The sequence below is a fragment of the Pogoniulus pusillus genome, chromosome 27 (assembly GCF_015220805.1).
Source record: "Pogoniulus pusillus isolate bPogPus1 chromosome 27, bPogPus1.pri, whole genome shotgun sequence".
In the NCBI taxonomy this organism is placed as follows: domain Eukaryota; kingdom Metazoa; phylum Chordata; class Aves; order Piciformes; family Lybiidae; genus Pogoniulus; species Pogoniulus pusillus.
This window is the reverse complement of record NC_087290.1, coordinates 3,428,937-3,443,664: the sequence shown is the minus strand read 5'-3', so window position 1 is coordinate 3,443,664 and position 14,728 is coordinate 3,428,937. Positions and strand designations below refer to the sequence as shown.

Sequence of the window (14,728 nt, the reverse complement as noted above, 5' to 3'; positions counted from 1 at the left end):
CTGTTCCAGCAGAAAGTGTCCCTGCCTATGGCAGGGGGTTGGAACTGGCTAAGTTTAGAGGTCCCTTCCAACCTGAACCATTCTGTGATTTCTCCATGATGAAGAGGGATGCACAGACTTGGGTTTTTTCCCCTCATGTTCTGCCTTTGTCTTCCTTGAACAGCCCTTTCACACCAGTTGTTTTCATAGAATCATAGAATCAACCAGGTAGGAAGAGACCTCCAAACTCATCCAGTCCAACCTATCCCCCAGCCCTAACCAGTCATAGAATCATAGAATCATAGAATCAACCAGGTTGGAAGAGACCTCCAAGCTCATCCAGTCCAACCTATCCCCCAGCCCTAACCAGTCAACTAGACCATGGCACTAAGTGCCTCATCCAGTCTTGCCTCTGCAGATTCTGCCAGACCAAACCATGCAGCACAGTGCTCCTTGTGGATACTCTTCATTTCTCTGCTTCAGGAGAGTCCACCCTCATTGTTCAGAGATCTTCTGGCTGATGAATAGCAGCACGACAGCCTGACAGCAGGAGTGAATGGGAAGCAAGGAGGCTGTTGCCAATCTCTCTAGCATGCAGCACCCCAGACTCAATGGGCTGTGTTCACGTGGGCACAGTGGTGCCATGCTGAGGGTGAAGTCAGCTCTTAGGGCAGTAAGCACAGCTGTCACCTTTAAAAAGGAGTTGCTTTTTGCTTTTCTGTTCTGTTCCCTAGCACAGTGACAGGAAAGTGTTCCCAGGCTTTCAAAGAACTTCCTCAGAGCATAAAGAGCAAACTCTCTACAGCTATTTGAAAGGAGATTGAAGTGTTGGACTCTTCTCCCACATAACTAGTGGTAGAGTGAAAGGAAATGGGCATAAATTGTGCCAAGGGAGATTTAGGTTGGGTAGTAGGAAACATTTCTTTCCTGAAAGGGTAGACAGGCATTGGAACAGGCTGCCCAGGGAGATAGATGGTGGAGTCCTCACTCCTGGAGGTGTCCAAGCTGTGGATGTGGTGCTTCAGGATGTAGTTTAGTGGCCATGGTAGTTGGGTTAGGATTGGACTCAATCTTAAAGGTCTCTTCCAACCTTAATGGTTCTGTGATTCTAAATGGCCTTGGAAAATCTCCTTTTTCTGTTCTTCCTCTGGTTTCTCTACTTCTTAATTGAGGGGTTTGAGGTGAGGTTTACCTCTGTGCTGACAAACCATCATTCCCTGGACTATGTTTCAGTGGCAGTGCTGGCATGAGCAGCTTTCTGTTCACTGCTGCCGGTTCCCACTGCCCCTTCAGTTCTACGCTAAAAGGGTTGTCAAGCCCTGGCACAGGCTGCCCAGGGAAGTGGTTGAATCATCATCACAGGCTCACAGGATGTCAGGGGTTGGAAGGGACCCAAGGAGATCATTGAGTCCAACCCCCCTGCCAGAGCAGGACAATCCTATCTAACACAGATCACAGAGGAACACATCCAGACAGGCCTTGAGAGTCTCCAGAGAAGGAGACTCCACAACCTCTCTGGGCAGCCTGTGCCAGGGCTCTGGGACCCTTACAGTCAAAAAGTTCCCCTTTGTGTTGAGGCAGAACCTCTTTTGTTGCAACTTACACCCATTGCTCCTTGTCATATCCCAGGGAGCAGTGAGCAGAGCCTGTCCCCCTCCTCCTGGCCAGCACTCAGGTACTTACAAACATTGATCAAACCCCCTCTCAGTCTTCTCTTCTCCAGACTGAGCAGCCCCAGGTCCCTCAGCCTCTCCTCATCAGCCATGCCCTCCAGTCCCCTCATCATCCTCATAGCCCTCTGCTGGACCCTCTCCAGCAGATCCCTGTCCCTCTGCAACTGGGGAGCCCAAAACTGAACACAGTATTCAAGATGAGGTCTCAGCAGGGCAGAGCAGAAGGGGAGGAGAACCTCCCTTGATCTGCTGCACACACTCCTCCTAATACCACCCCAGGATCCCCTTGGCCTTCTTGGCCACAAGGGCACATAGCTGTGCCATGGGTAACTTGTTAGCCACCAAGACCCCCAGGTCCCTCTCCACAGAACTGCTCTCCAGCAGATCACCTCCCAGCCCATACTGGTGGAGTTTATTACTCCTCCCCATCAGACCAGCATCAGTGTTCTGGTCCAGCTCTGCCTTGAGGCTGCACAAAGCTGCCCTGGCACAGCTGAGGGAGTGGGCTATGGGTTGGTGGAAAATGTGGTAGTGATTGTTTTGGGGCAGGGTTGTGGCGATGCTTTCTGGGTGCCAAGGTCAGAGCTTTCTAGAGAGTATGCAGCATTTGCAGTTGACTCTGTGGCATGCTTTAAACATTTTGGTCCTTTATCAAATGTACTTCTGTGCCTGTTGTGTATTTTTGGCTTTAGCTGGTCCAGCCTCATCCTGCTTTCTTGGCAGGAGCTGTGCCAGCATCAGGACACCCTGGGTGGGTAGTGCTGGGGGTGGAAAGCAGCTGTTCTGCAGTCACTTTTTTTAACTGTATGGCTGAATATAGAGTCCTTGCACCTGGCTCATTCACTGAGCATCTTCCAGTCCCTGCTGTAAATGAGGTGGCACAGCTCCAGGTCACAGCTGTCTTGGTGCTGTGTGCCAGCTGTTTAATACAGTGATGAGGCTGAGGTCTGTGTGAAAACAACAGCCTAGGAGCATGCCGCCAGGGACACTTCTTTGTCCTTGGGGTGGCAATCAGCTCTGTGTGGGCAGATTTATAGGTTGCTACCTTTTGTAAGTTGTCTGTAATTGGGAATGACAGAATTTTGCTTGGGAAATCATCAGAAAGAAGCAAATTTGTCTTGCTTATCTGTTTGCAAGAGGGGATGGCTTAGGACATGCGGTGTGTGGTGCTTGTAACCTTAGCTGGCATCCACAGGCATTCCTTGGGGCCTTAAATGCCATTAAAGGTGACTGAAATGCAACTTTTTCAGTTTATGAGGAAGGGTAATTTCAGCCTCTGAATTGAACACAGCATCTGAAAAATGGTGGTTTGAGACCTTCCTCTAATTGTCACCCTAAGGAGAAGGTTGACTTTAAAAATCATGGGGTTCAAATAATTTATTTCTTGGGGGAGAGGTTGAGGAATGAGGCTAAAGGGGTTCAGAGCCTTCAGGGAACTTGTGTTCATAGAATCAGTCAGGTTGGAAGATAGCTCCAAGCTCAGCCAGCCCAACCTGGCACCCAGCCTTGCCCAACCAACCAGACCATGGCACTAAGTGCCCCAGCCAGGCTTGGCTGCAACACCTCCAGCCACACAGACTCCACCACCTCCCTGGGCAGCCCATTCCAATGCCAATCACTCTCTCTGACAGGAACTGCCTCCTAACATCCAGCCTAGACCTGCCCTGGCACAGCTTCAGGCTGTGTCCCCTTCTTCTGTTGCTGGGTGCCTGGCAGCAGAGCCCAACCCCACCTGGCTACAGCCTCCCTGCAGGGAGCTGCAGGCAGCAATGAGCTCTGCCCTGAGCCTCCTCTTCTGCAGGCTGCACCCCCCCAGCTCCCTCAGCCTCTCCTCAGAGGGCTGTGCTCCAGGCCCCTCCCCAGCCTTGCTGCCCTTCTCCAAACACCTTCCAGCACCTCAGCATCTCTCTTGAATGGAGGAGCCCAGAACTGGACACAGCCCTCCAGGGGTGGCCTGACCAGTGTTGAGAACAGGGGAAGAATATCTTCACTGATTTCTACTTTCTGCTGTTGGTGAAGGTTGTGTTCTCCCTTCCACCTTCTGTTCATTGTTTTGGAAAGGGCCATGAAAGTTCCTCTCATTGCAACTTTAGGTAACAGGAACTCAGATCTAAGAGCTTTCAGGAACCCTCTGTTGCTTGTGGGTGGTTTAACCAAGCTGGATTGATTGGTGCTGGACTTCAGAAGGCTTCCCAGTAGAGGTCTGGCTGAGAGATCTCTGGTGTAGTGTTCACCTTTCTCCTTGTCCAATGGTGCAGTTCTTCATGTGGATCATTGCTGTCCTAGATGCTACTACCAGGAGAGCTACTTCTCCCTCAGTGTGCATGCTGTGCTCTGTAGCCCTGGCTGGCTCTGAGCTCTCTGACATGGAATCAGAGAATCACCCAGGTTGGAAGGGACCTCTCAAGGTCATCTAGTCCAACTCTCCTGCAGTGAGCAGAGACATCCTCAACTAGAGCATCTCACTTGTCTCCAGGTGGAACCAAGTGTGCAACCACTGGGACCTGCCTCTGAAGGGCATGAGAATTTCCCTCCCAAAAATGCAGTAACAGACCAAGAGAGCAGCCAACAGATACAGCAGCTGGTGAGTTGTGAGCTTGGGTTTGGGTGAGGGAGGTGAGATGTGAGCTGGGGTTGGGCTGAGGGAGGTGAGTTGTGTGTTTGGGTTGGGCTGAGGGAGGTGAGTTGTGAGCTTGGGTTTGGGTGAGGGAGTGCTCTGCTTTTTCTTAGGGGTTTTACCCCATGGAATCCAGGTAGAGATTTTGGGGGCTGAAGTCTTTTGGTGGACAGCAAGTTCTCCATGGGACAACAATGTGCCCTTGTGGCCGGGAAGGCCAATGGGACCCTGGAGTGCATTAAGAATGTTTCAAGCAGATCCAGGGGGGTTCTCCTCCCCCTCTACTCCACCCTGGGGAGACCTCACCTGGAATATTGCATCCGGTTCTGGGCTCCCCAGTTGAAGAGGGACAGGGATTTACTTGAGAGTCCCAACAGAGGGCTCCAAGGATGCTGAAGGGACTGGAGTACTGCCTGATGAGGAGAGGCTGAGAGCCCTGGGGCTGTTTAGTCTGGAGAGGAGAAGGCTGAGAGGGGATCTGATCAATGTCTATCAATAGCTGAGGGCTGGGGGGCAGGAAGGAAGGGACAGGGACAGCCTCTGCTCACCTGTGCCCTGGGATAGGACAAGTCATGTAAACTACAGCACAGCAAGTTCCACTTCAACATGAGAAAGAACTTTACTGTAAGGATCACAGAGCTCTGGCACAGGCTGCCCAGAGAGATTGTGGAGTCTCCTTCTCTGGAGCCCTTCCAGCCCTGTCTGGATGTGTTCCAGTGCAACCTGGGCTAGATTCTAAGGCCCTGCTCTGGCAGGAGGGTTGGACTGGAGGATCTGCAGAGGTCCCTTCCAACCCCTCACATCCTATGGTCTGTGAAGTGCAGCTGCTCTTCAGTAGTGGGAAGCTGTCTGGGTGCAGGGTGTTGGTGGGTGGCAGCTGCAGGTAGTAGGCTGGCAGAGGAATGCATCGTGCTAAAATGAGAGGGAAACAAGGCAGTAGGTTCTGTGCTGGGCTTGGTTATGTCTTATTTGAACTGCAAACAGCTAGGACTGACCTGGGACAGATGTTGTGTCAGGAATGTGTCCCTTGTGAATTATTCCAGCAAACTAGGACAGGTCACAGTGAGGTTTAGGAGTTCTTATCTAGCTGAGGAGCCAAGAGGGGTAGCGACTAACCGCAGATAAAGGTATGTAACCAGAGGGTGTCTGCTGTCTGTTAGCTGTCATTTGGATTAGAACAGGAGCTAAGAGAGCACAGCTGGTGTTTCAAGCTGAGTATTCAAGCTGAACATCTGTGCAAATGGCAAACAGAGAGCTGTTTGCAGAAGATGGAAAGCTTGGGGAAGAGAGGAATAATAATCCGCTGGAAAAGTTCCTCGGTCATAGAATCAAGCAGGCTGGAAGAGCCCTCCAAGAGTCATCCAGTCCAACCTGTCTCCTAGCTCCATCCAGTCATCTAGACCATGGCACTCAATGCCTCATCCAGTCTTCTCTTATACACCTCCGGGGATGGGGACTCCACCACCTCCCTGGGCAGCCCATTCCAATGCCAATCACTCTCTCTGCCAACAACTTCCTCCTAACATCCAGCCTAGACCTCCCCTGGCACAACTTGAGACTGCCTTTGATTTCTGTGTTGTTTATGCTTGTCACAAAGAGATGTCCTCAAGAAAATAAAACCAGCTAATAGGGCACTGAGGCTGGGCAGCTGGGCTTGGGTTTCTTCTGCATTTGAATGACCTGCACTTGCTGATCTGCTTCTGTTTGTTTCATGCAGGAGTTTGAACTCAAGAAAAAGCGCAAAAAATGTGAAAACCTTGAGCATGAAGTGAGGAAAAAGCATAAAAGATGCAAAGAGTTGGTAAGTGGTCTGATTGCCTGCTGCTTGTGGGCATTATCATGGAATCATAGAATGGTTTGGATTGGAAGCGACCTCCAAAGGTCATCCGGTCCATTCCCCCTGCAGTCAGCAACTAGATCAGGCTGCCCTGGGCTCTGTCGATCCTCACCTTGAATATTTCCAGGGGTGGAGCCTCAAACACCTCCCTGGGCAACCTGTTCCAGTGTTCCACTACCCTCATGGTGCAGAACTTGTTCCTAACATCCAACCTAAATAATGGTAGAAGAGGAGCTGGGTTGTTGTGTGCTTCTCTTGGATTCATAGAAGCATAGAATCAGTCAGAGTTGGAAGGGAGCACAAGGAGCAGCCAGTTCCAAGCCCCCTGCCATGCCCAGGGACACCCTACCCTAGAGCAGGCTGCACACAGCCTCAGCCAGCCTGGCCTCAAACACCTCCAGCCGTGGGGCCTCAACCACCTCCCTGGGCAACCCAGTCCAGCCTCTCACCATTCTCATCACCAGCAACTTCCTCCTCACCTCCAGCCTCACTCTCCCCACCTCCACCTTTGCTCCATTCCCCCCACTCCTGCCACTCCCTCACACCCTCAAAAGTCCCTCCCCAGCTATTTTATAGCCCCCTTCAGATGCTGGCAGGCCACAAGAAGGTCCCCTGGGAGCCTCCTCTGCTCCAGCCTGCACAGCCTCAACTCTTTCAGTCTGTGCTCACAGCAGAGCTGCTGCAGCCCTCTCAGCATCCTCCTGGCCCTGCTCTGGACACACTCCAGCATCTCCACAGCCCTCTTGTCCCAGGGGCTCCAGAGCTGGATGCAGGACTCCAGGTGGGGTCTGAGCAGAGCAGAGCAGAGCAGAGGGGGAGAATCCCCTCCCTGGCCCTGCTGGCCACACTTGTGCTGCTGCAGCCCAGGCTCTGCTTGGCTTTCTGGCCTGCAAGTGCACACTGCTGGCTCCTGCTGAGCTTCTCCTCCAGCAGCACCCCCAGGTTCCTCTCCTCAGGGCTGGGAGACCTTGGAGTGGCCTTCCAGTATCTGAAGTAGGCTACAAGAGGGCTGGGGAGGGACTACTGACAAGGTCTTGTAATGACAGAACGAGGAGGAATGGGTTTAAACTGGCAGAGGGGAGAATGAAACTGGATGTGAGGAAGAAGTTGTTTGCAGTGAGGGTAGTGAGACACTGGCACAGGTTGCTCACAGAGGGAGGTTGTGGCTGCTCCCTCCCTGGAGGTGTTCAAGGCCAGGTTGGATGAGGCCTTGAGCAACCTGTTCTAGTAGGAGGTGTCCCTTCCTATGGCAGGGGGTTGGAACTGGGTGAGCTTTGAGGTCCTTTCCAACCTAAACCATTCTATAATTCTAGGGAGATTGTGGCTGTTCCCTCCCTGGGGGTGTTCAGGGCTAGGCTGGATGAGGCCTTGAGCAGCCTGTTCTAGTGGGAGGTGTCCCTGCCCATGGAAGGGTGGTTAGAACCAGATGATCTTCAAGGACCCTTCCAACCTACATCATTCTATGAATCTTTGAGTCCAACTATCAACCCAGCACTGCCATGGCCACTAAAACCAGCAGCTGCCTGTGCTGGGGGCTGCCCACAGCTGGAGGCCACCTGCCTGCAGGATGCTCCTCAGCCCTGATGCTGCCAGGAGGTGCAGGCTGGCTCTGCTCCCCAGGTGTGTGCTGAGCTGCCTCCCACTGCACTGCCATGGAGTCACAGAACCAGAGGATTGCTTTGGTTGGAAGAGACCTTTGAGATCCTCCAGTCCAGCCATTAAATGAGCAGTGCCAGGTTACCACTAAACCATAGCCCTCAGCATCACATCTCTCAGCTTTGAACCCCCTCTGGGGATGGGGACTCCACCACCTCCCTGGGCAGCCTCTTCCAAGGCCTGACCACTCTTGTAGCAAAGAAATTGTTCCTAATTTCCAACCTAAACCTCCCTTGGTGCAACTTGAGGCCATCTCCTCAAATTCTTGTAGATGGAGATGCTGTTCTAGCCAGCAGTATGTAAATAATGTGACACTGGAGCTGTGAAGCAGGCAAGGAAATGTCTGCTTTGTCCTGGGCTTTCCATAAATGGAAAATGAAACTTAAGAGATCATCTGGCACAAGGCTGGTGTCACCTCCAGCAGTGCTGCTTGCTGTGGCTTCCACCCTTCAGGCAGCATCCTGTCAGCAGCCTGCACTGTCTCACTCAACCTCTGGAGCTGCTCTACAGAGTGATTTTGGGTTAGTTTGTCTGTGGTAACTGCAGCTCTTTCTGGACAGGAGATCCAGCTGCAGGAGGTGCAAAGTGAAAATGCACGCCTGGCTGAGGAGAACTTGCAGCTGAACCAGAAGGCTGGATGGGCAGGGCAGGTAAGGAGCAGTGGCTTCTGCAAAAGCAGAGCTTGCCACCATGCTGGGGCTTTGGTTTGCCAGCTGACACCATTGTCCTGTGTCTGGCTGAGGAGAACTTGCAGCTGAATGAGGCTGGATGGGCAGGGCAGGTAAGGAGCAGTGGCTGGGGCAGGTAAGGAGCAGTGGCTTCTGCAAAAGCAGAGCTTGCCACCATGCTGGGGCTTTGGTTTGCCAGCTGACACCATTGTCCTGTGTCTGGCTGAGGAGAACTTGCAGCTGAATGAGGAGGCTGGATGGGCAGGGCAGGTAAGGGGCAGTGGCTTCTGCAAAAGCAGAGCTTGCCACCACGCTGGGGCTTTGGTTTGCCAGCTGACACCATTGTCCTGTGTCTGGCTGAGGAGAACTTGCAGCTGAATGAGGAGGCTGGATGGGCAGGGCAGGTAAGGGGCAGTGGCTTCTGCAAAAGCAGAGCTTGCCACCACGCTGGGGCTTTGGTTTGCCAGCTGACACCATTGTCCTGTGTCTGGCTGAGGAGAACTTGCAGCTGAATGAGGCTGGATGGGCAGGGCAGGTAAGGGGCAGTGGCTTCTGCAAAAGCAGAGCTTGCCACCATGCTGGGGCTTTGGTTTGCCAGCTGACACCATTGTCCTGTGTCCATCTTTGTACCTTTCTGTCCTGTACACCCCATAGGGACAGTGAACTGCTCTCTTCTAGCTGCAGGGTTTCTCAGGGATTGAGTGAGATGCTTGGTTTGGCTGTGGTGGCTTGGGATTGAATTGCTAAGCAGCCAAAGATGGAGAGGGGCTGGTGGGGAGCAGCATGCACTGAGCAGAGTGGTCACAGAGCAGAAGCCATCACTGCAAGCCACGCAGCATGTGGTGGGTTTGAAAGTCCTCCGTCACCTCTGACTTTTTTTGTTGACCTCAAAGAGGAATTTTGATGGCTGATGATGGGGCAGAGGAGAAGGCCACCCCTGTAAGTTCAGAGCTCCTCTTGCCAGATGCAAACCCCAAAAACTTCAGGTCTTGGGAGAAGAGCAGGACCCTTTCCTCCATCACTTTGCAGAGCAGACTTCAGGGCAGGCTGGCTGCTTGGCTGCACCTCAGAGGGCTGTACTCATTATGGGGTGTGAGAATGGTGGAAGAGATGGTGCTCCAGTGAGGATGGCTTTCTGTTCCCAGCTCCTTCTTTGGGAATATTTAATGCACAGGGGTTAGAAACTCATTGTCTGTCCCATATGGCAGTGTGGCTACCACGTGTAAGGCTTCCCACAAAGGTAACAATTGCCTGCTCTGAGTGGGAAATGTTTGTCTTTGCATTGCTGATGTCACCAAGCCTCAGTGCACTCAAGAGCCAGCATGTGCTGCTGGAATTTCCTGGAGTAAGGGAGGAGGTAAACCTGATTTCAGCAGGCTGCTGAACTTCCTGTACCTTTCCCTGTATTCACTCCTCCCAGACAGCACGAAAAGGTTTGCAGACCTTTGTTCTTTTTCATCTCTCCAGCATGCAGCCTGCTCTCACCCCAATCCCTTCTCCCTTGCAAAGAGGGAGAGGAGATGAGTCTGGTGGGAGAAGTAGTACAAATAAAGTCCTCAGCACACTGAGGACCCATCCAAATGCTGATGTATTTATTTCTTTTGAGTGAAAGCCAGAGGGAAAAGAGCTTCATGACTTTGGTATCAGTACAAGTAGAAAACAGGCCTGAAAAGAAAAACAACCAGGAGAGATACAGAGATAAATTGTCCTGCATTAATTACACAAGGAATAGCTTTGGCTACCTGTGCTAATTAAATCCTTTCTCTCCAGGTTGAATCTGAGAATGCTGACCTGAAGCTGCAGGTTGTTTTGGTTACCAAGGAAAGGGATTCAGTAATTCAGACGAATCAAGGACTCCAAACCAAGCTGGAGAATCTAGAGCAGGTGCTGAAGGTCAGTAACAGCCATGCCACACTTAGTGCTGCTTCTGGGTGCCGTGTGGTGAAGGAGGTGATTTGTGAGACCCCCTCCTTCAGTGCTGTGTCTAGTTCTGGTGCCCTCAGCATGGGAAGGACGTGGAAGTGCTGGAGAGGGTCCAGAGGAGACTATGACAATGGACCTCCCTTGTGGAAAGAGGCTGAGGGAGTTGGGGCTGTTCAGCCTAGAGAAGAGAAGGCTCCAGAGAGACCTTAGAGCAGCCTTTTAGTACCTGAAGGGGGCTACAAGAGAGCTGGGAAGGGACTTTTGACAGGGGCTTGTAGTGATAGGACAAGGGGCAATGGTTTGAAGCTTAAAGAGGACAGATCTAGGCTGGATATTAGACAGAATTCTTAACACTGAGGGTGGTGAGACACTGGCACAGGTTGCCCAGAGGGTTTGTGGATGCCCTCTCCCTGGAGGTGTTGAGGCTGGATGAGGCCTTGAGCAACCTGACCCAGTGGAAAAGTATCCCAGTTTATGGCAGGGGTGCTGGAACTGGATGGTTTTTGATGTTCCTTCTAACCCAAACCATTCCATGAGACTTGTGTTGTCTGTTTGCTTTTTTTGTCCATTCTTCTGTGGGTATCTTGCTTCATTTGCATCCTGGAATGTGGCCTTCCAAAGTGGGCACCCTTTCTAAAGTAGAAAGGCTGCTTCAGAGCTTTGGGTGGGAGGGGAATTAAGGTGAGCTGGGCTTGTTCAGCCTGCAGAAGAGGAGGCTCAGGGCAGAGCTCATTGCTCTCTACAACTACCTGAAAGGAGGTTGTGGCCAGGTGGGGTTGGGCTCTTCTCCCAGGCACCCAGTGACAAAAAAAGAGGACACAGTATCACAGTATCACAGTATCATCAGGGTTGGAAGAGACCTCACAGATCATCAAGTCCAACCCTTTACCACTCAAGCTGTGCCAGGGCAGGTTCAGGCTGGATGTTAAGAGGAAGTTCTTCCCAGAGAGAGTGATTGGCATTGGAATGGGCTGCCCAGGGAGGTAGTGGAGTCCCCATCCCTGGAGGTGTTTAAAAGGAGCCTGGATGAGACACTTAGTGCCAGGGTTTAGTTAATTAGAAGGTGTTAGGTGATAGGTTGGACTGGATGATCCTGGAGGTCTTTTCCAACCTGGTTAATTCTGTGACCCTCACTGGTTTAAGGGTTTTCTTTGGCTGTGTTGCTCTGGCTTGGGGTAAGAGTTTCTTCCTTGCTCCTGTGTTTACTGATGACATGAAACAGAGGCCATGTCTTGGCATCGTGGTGCATGCCAGGACTGGGGTCAGTGTTTCAGTAAGGTCACCTTTCAGCTGTCTGTGCATTGTTCTGCAGCACATGAGAAATGTGGCTGAGCGACGGCAGCAGCTGGAAATCGAGCACAAGGAAGCCCTGCTAGTCCTGCAGGAGAAGCAGGAGGAAGTCAGACGCTTGCAGCAGGTAGGAGAGAGTGGAAATGTCCCCTCTCTGAGTCCTTGGGAAGTGGTGGGACTCCTGCTCCTTTGCTTCCTTGGCTGTAAGGAGGAGGTATGGAGCGGAGCTGGAGTGGGTCTGGAGCAGGGCAACGAAGCTGGGGAAGGGCCTGGAGAATAAATCTTATGAGGAGTGACTGAGGGAGGTGGGGATGGGTAGTGTGAAACAGGCTGAGGGCAGACCTCATTGCTGTCTGCAGCTGCCTGAAGGGACATTGTGAACAGGCTGCTGCTGGGCTCTTCTCAGAGGTCATTGGAGACAGAACAAGGGGGAATGGCCTCAAGATGAGGCTGGGGAGGTTTAGATTTGACATTAGGACAAAGCTTTTCCTGGAGAGAGTGGTCAGGGACTGGAATGAGCTGCCCAGGGAGGTGGTGGAGTCACCCAGCCTGGCTGTGTTTAAGGGTGGTTTGGATGTGGTGCTTAGGGACATGGTTTGAGGTGAATCTTGCAGAGCAGAGTTCTAGGTTGGACTTGGTTTGCCAACCTGGATGTTTCTGTGATTCTCTATAGGTGAGTTTACAGCATAAAGCACACCAGTGCAGAGTGACTGCAGCTAGGAGAGCTCTGCTACCTGAGCAAAGTGAAGGGCTTGGCTCATGAATGGCAGTTCTGATCTCACTGCTCTTTGTCCAGAGGCTGTTTAAATCGAGTCCAGTACAGTGCTTTGAATCAAGGCACTGATGAGCATAGAAGTCAACTTAGGGAGGCTGCTTTCTTATTTTCCCCACTATTTATTTCTTCTTAGGCACAGGCAGAGGCAAAAAGAGAACATGAAGGAGCAGTCCAGCTTCTGGAGGTAAGGCAGAAGAAACCAAGCTGGGTAATGGCTGTGGATTTGATGTCTCCTGTTTTTAATGTCAGCTTTTTTGATGCCCTGGGTTCTGTTGGTTCTTTAATGTCTTGATAAGTTGCAGGGTGTTGGAGCTGTGAACAAGTATTGGTTGTGCTGGTGGAATACTCTCTGGGGTCAGAGTTTTCAGGGCTTAAATCCTGGCCTGCTCAGTCCTCAGGTTTCCTCATTCAGGTTGTGCCCAACAGCTCTTTTCAGGGATATGCTAAGTAACCACCTCAGGTCTGCTTACTCCACTTTGCAGAGTCACCTGGAGGGAGGAAGAATGCTTGCACCAGTGTGACTGGAGATTTCTTTTGTGTTTCTGTGCTTTGTGCTTTTTGTTAGGGGAAGAAAAGGAGAAATGTGGCATAAGGAAACCTGAGCATGAGGAGTAAGAAGTTTAAGGCAGCTCTCTTGTCTCATTAGCTGCCAGCCACCCAGAACATGCTTGGCATGGTAGCAGGCAGATGAGTGGTACAGCCTGGCAGATATGGTGAGCAGAGAGACCTAATAGCAACCTTCCAGGGCCTGAAGGGAATCCTCAGTAGAGGAAGGCCATGGACCTGGTGGATCAGGTCTAGAGTAGGCCACAAAAATAATCAGGGGGCTGGAGCACCTCTGCTCAGGGAGCAGGCTGAGGGAACTGAGGGTCTTCAGAGAGAAGGCTCCAGGGAGACCTAACAGTGACCTGCCAGAACCTGAAGGTGCTGCATGAAGGCTGCAGAGGGACTGTTCCTAAAGGCCTGCAGGGACAGGATGAAGGCAGTGGCTTCAAGATAGAGAAAAACAGATTTAGATTGGATGTTAGGAAGAAGTTCTGCATCATGAAGGTAGTGGAACGTTGGAACAGATTGCCTAAGGAGGTGGTTGAGGCCCCATCCCTGGAAATATTCAAATTGAAGCTTGACAGGGCTCTGGGCAACCTGCTCTAGTGGAGGATGTCCCTGCTGAGTGCAGGGGTGTTGGACTGGATGACCTTTGAGTGCCCAGGTGGGCAGCAGAGCCAATGGCATCCTGGGCTGGCTCAGGAGCAGTGTGGGCAGCAGGACAAGGGAGGTTCTTGTGCCCCTGTGCTCAGCACTGCTCAGGCCATACCTTGAGTGCTGTGTCCAGTTTGGGGCTCCTCAGTTCAAGAGAGCTGTTGAGGTGCTGGGTGGTGTTTGGAGAAGGGCAGCAAGGCTGGGGAGGGGCCTGGAGCACAGCCCTGTGAGGAGAGGCTGAGGGAGCTGGGGGTGTGCAGCCTGCAGCAGAGGAGGCTCAGGGCAGAGCTCATTGCTGGCTGCAGCTGCCTGCAGGGAGGCTGTAGCCAGGTGGGGTTGGGCTCTGCTGCCAGGCAGCCAGGGGCAGAAGAAGGGGACACAGCCTGGAGCTGTGCCAGGACAGGCCTAGGCTGGATGTTGTTAGGAAGTTCCTGTCAGAGAGAGTGATTGGCATTGGAATGGGCTGCCCAGGGAGGTGGTGGAGTCTGTGTGGCTGGAGGTGACTGGCTGGGGCACTTAGTGCCATGGTTTGGTTGACTGGACAGGGCTGGGTGCTAGGTGGGGCTGGCTGAGCTTGGAGGTCTTGTCCAACCTGCTTGATTCTATGATTCTCTGTGGTTCTGGAGATCCCCAAGGTGAAGCACTGTTTGGGGGCTGATTTGCACAGGCTCAGTGTTGATCAGGATGACTGTGGAGAAAACCTTGACTGTGAATTCAGAGAGAGAGCTGCAAAGGCAAAACACCAAAGCCTGGAATATGACAGCCACTAAATCATCCCATCACAGAGCTGGGTTAGGTGTGATGGTGTATGAAGCAGCCTCTGCTTTCTCAGTCCTGAGACCATGGCTACAATTAGTATCTCCATTGAAGGAGGCCTAACCTCTATCCAAACTGGAGAGCCCAGGAGTGCTGGGCTCATTCTGGTTGAGATTGAAACTGCTGCAGGCTGGGTGAATATTATGGGGAAGTGACATTATCTCTTGCCCCATTTCTGTCACTTCTGGATCATCTTTCAGCTGCAGAGGCAGGATCAGAGCTGCTGTGACTGCTGTTCTTTCGTCAGCTGGATTTAACTGGCTTCTTAGAAGCCTTTGAGGAAAGAAAGGTTGG

The 14,728-nt window shown here is 52.1% G+C and overlaps 1 protein-coding gene across 9 annotated transcripts in view; it reads left to right on the top strand.

The window, feature by feature from the left end:
• TSPOAP1 (TSPO associated protein 1) overlaps window positions 1-14,728 on the top strand; it is a 96,880-nt gene that overhangs the window by 35,073 nt on the left and 47,079 nt on the right. For 8 of the 9 annotated variants that reach the window (XM_064166179.1, XM_064166185.1, XM_064166183.1 and 5 more), the window contains 6 exons: window positions 4,129-4,236; window positions 5,987-6,070; window positions 8,323-8,412; window positions 10,201-10,323; window positions 11,666-11,770; window positions 12,552-12,602. In XM_064166179.1, coding sequence (XP_064022249.1) covers window positions 4,129-4,236; window positions 5,987-6,070; window positions 8,323-8,412; window positions 10,201-10,323; window positions 11,666-11,770; window positions 12,552-12,602 — 561 coding nt within the window. The remainder of the gene's footprint in view (window positions 1-4,128; window positions 4,237-5,986; window positions 6,071-8,322; window positions 8,413-10,200; window positions 10,324-11,665; window positions 11,771-12,551; window positions 12,603-14,728) is intronic. The other variant, XM_064166181.1, reaches the window with a different exon arrangement.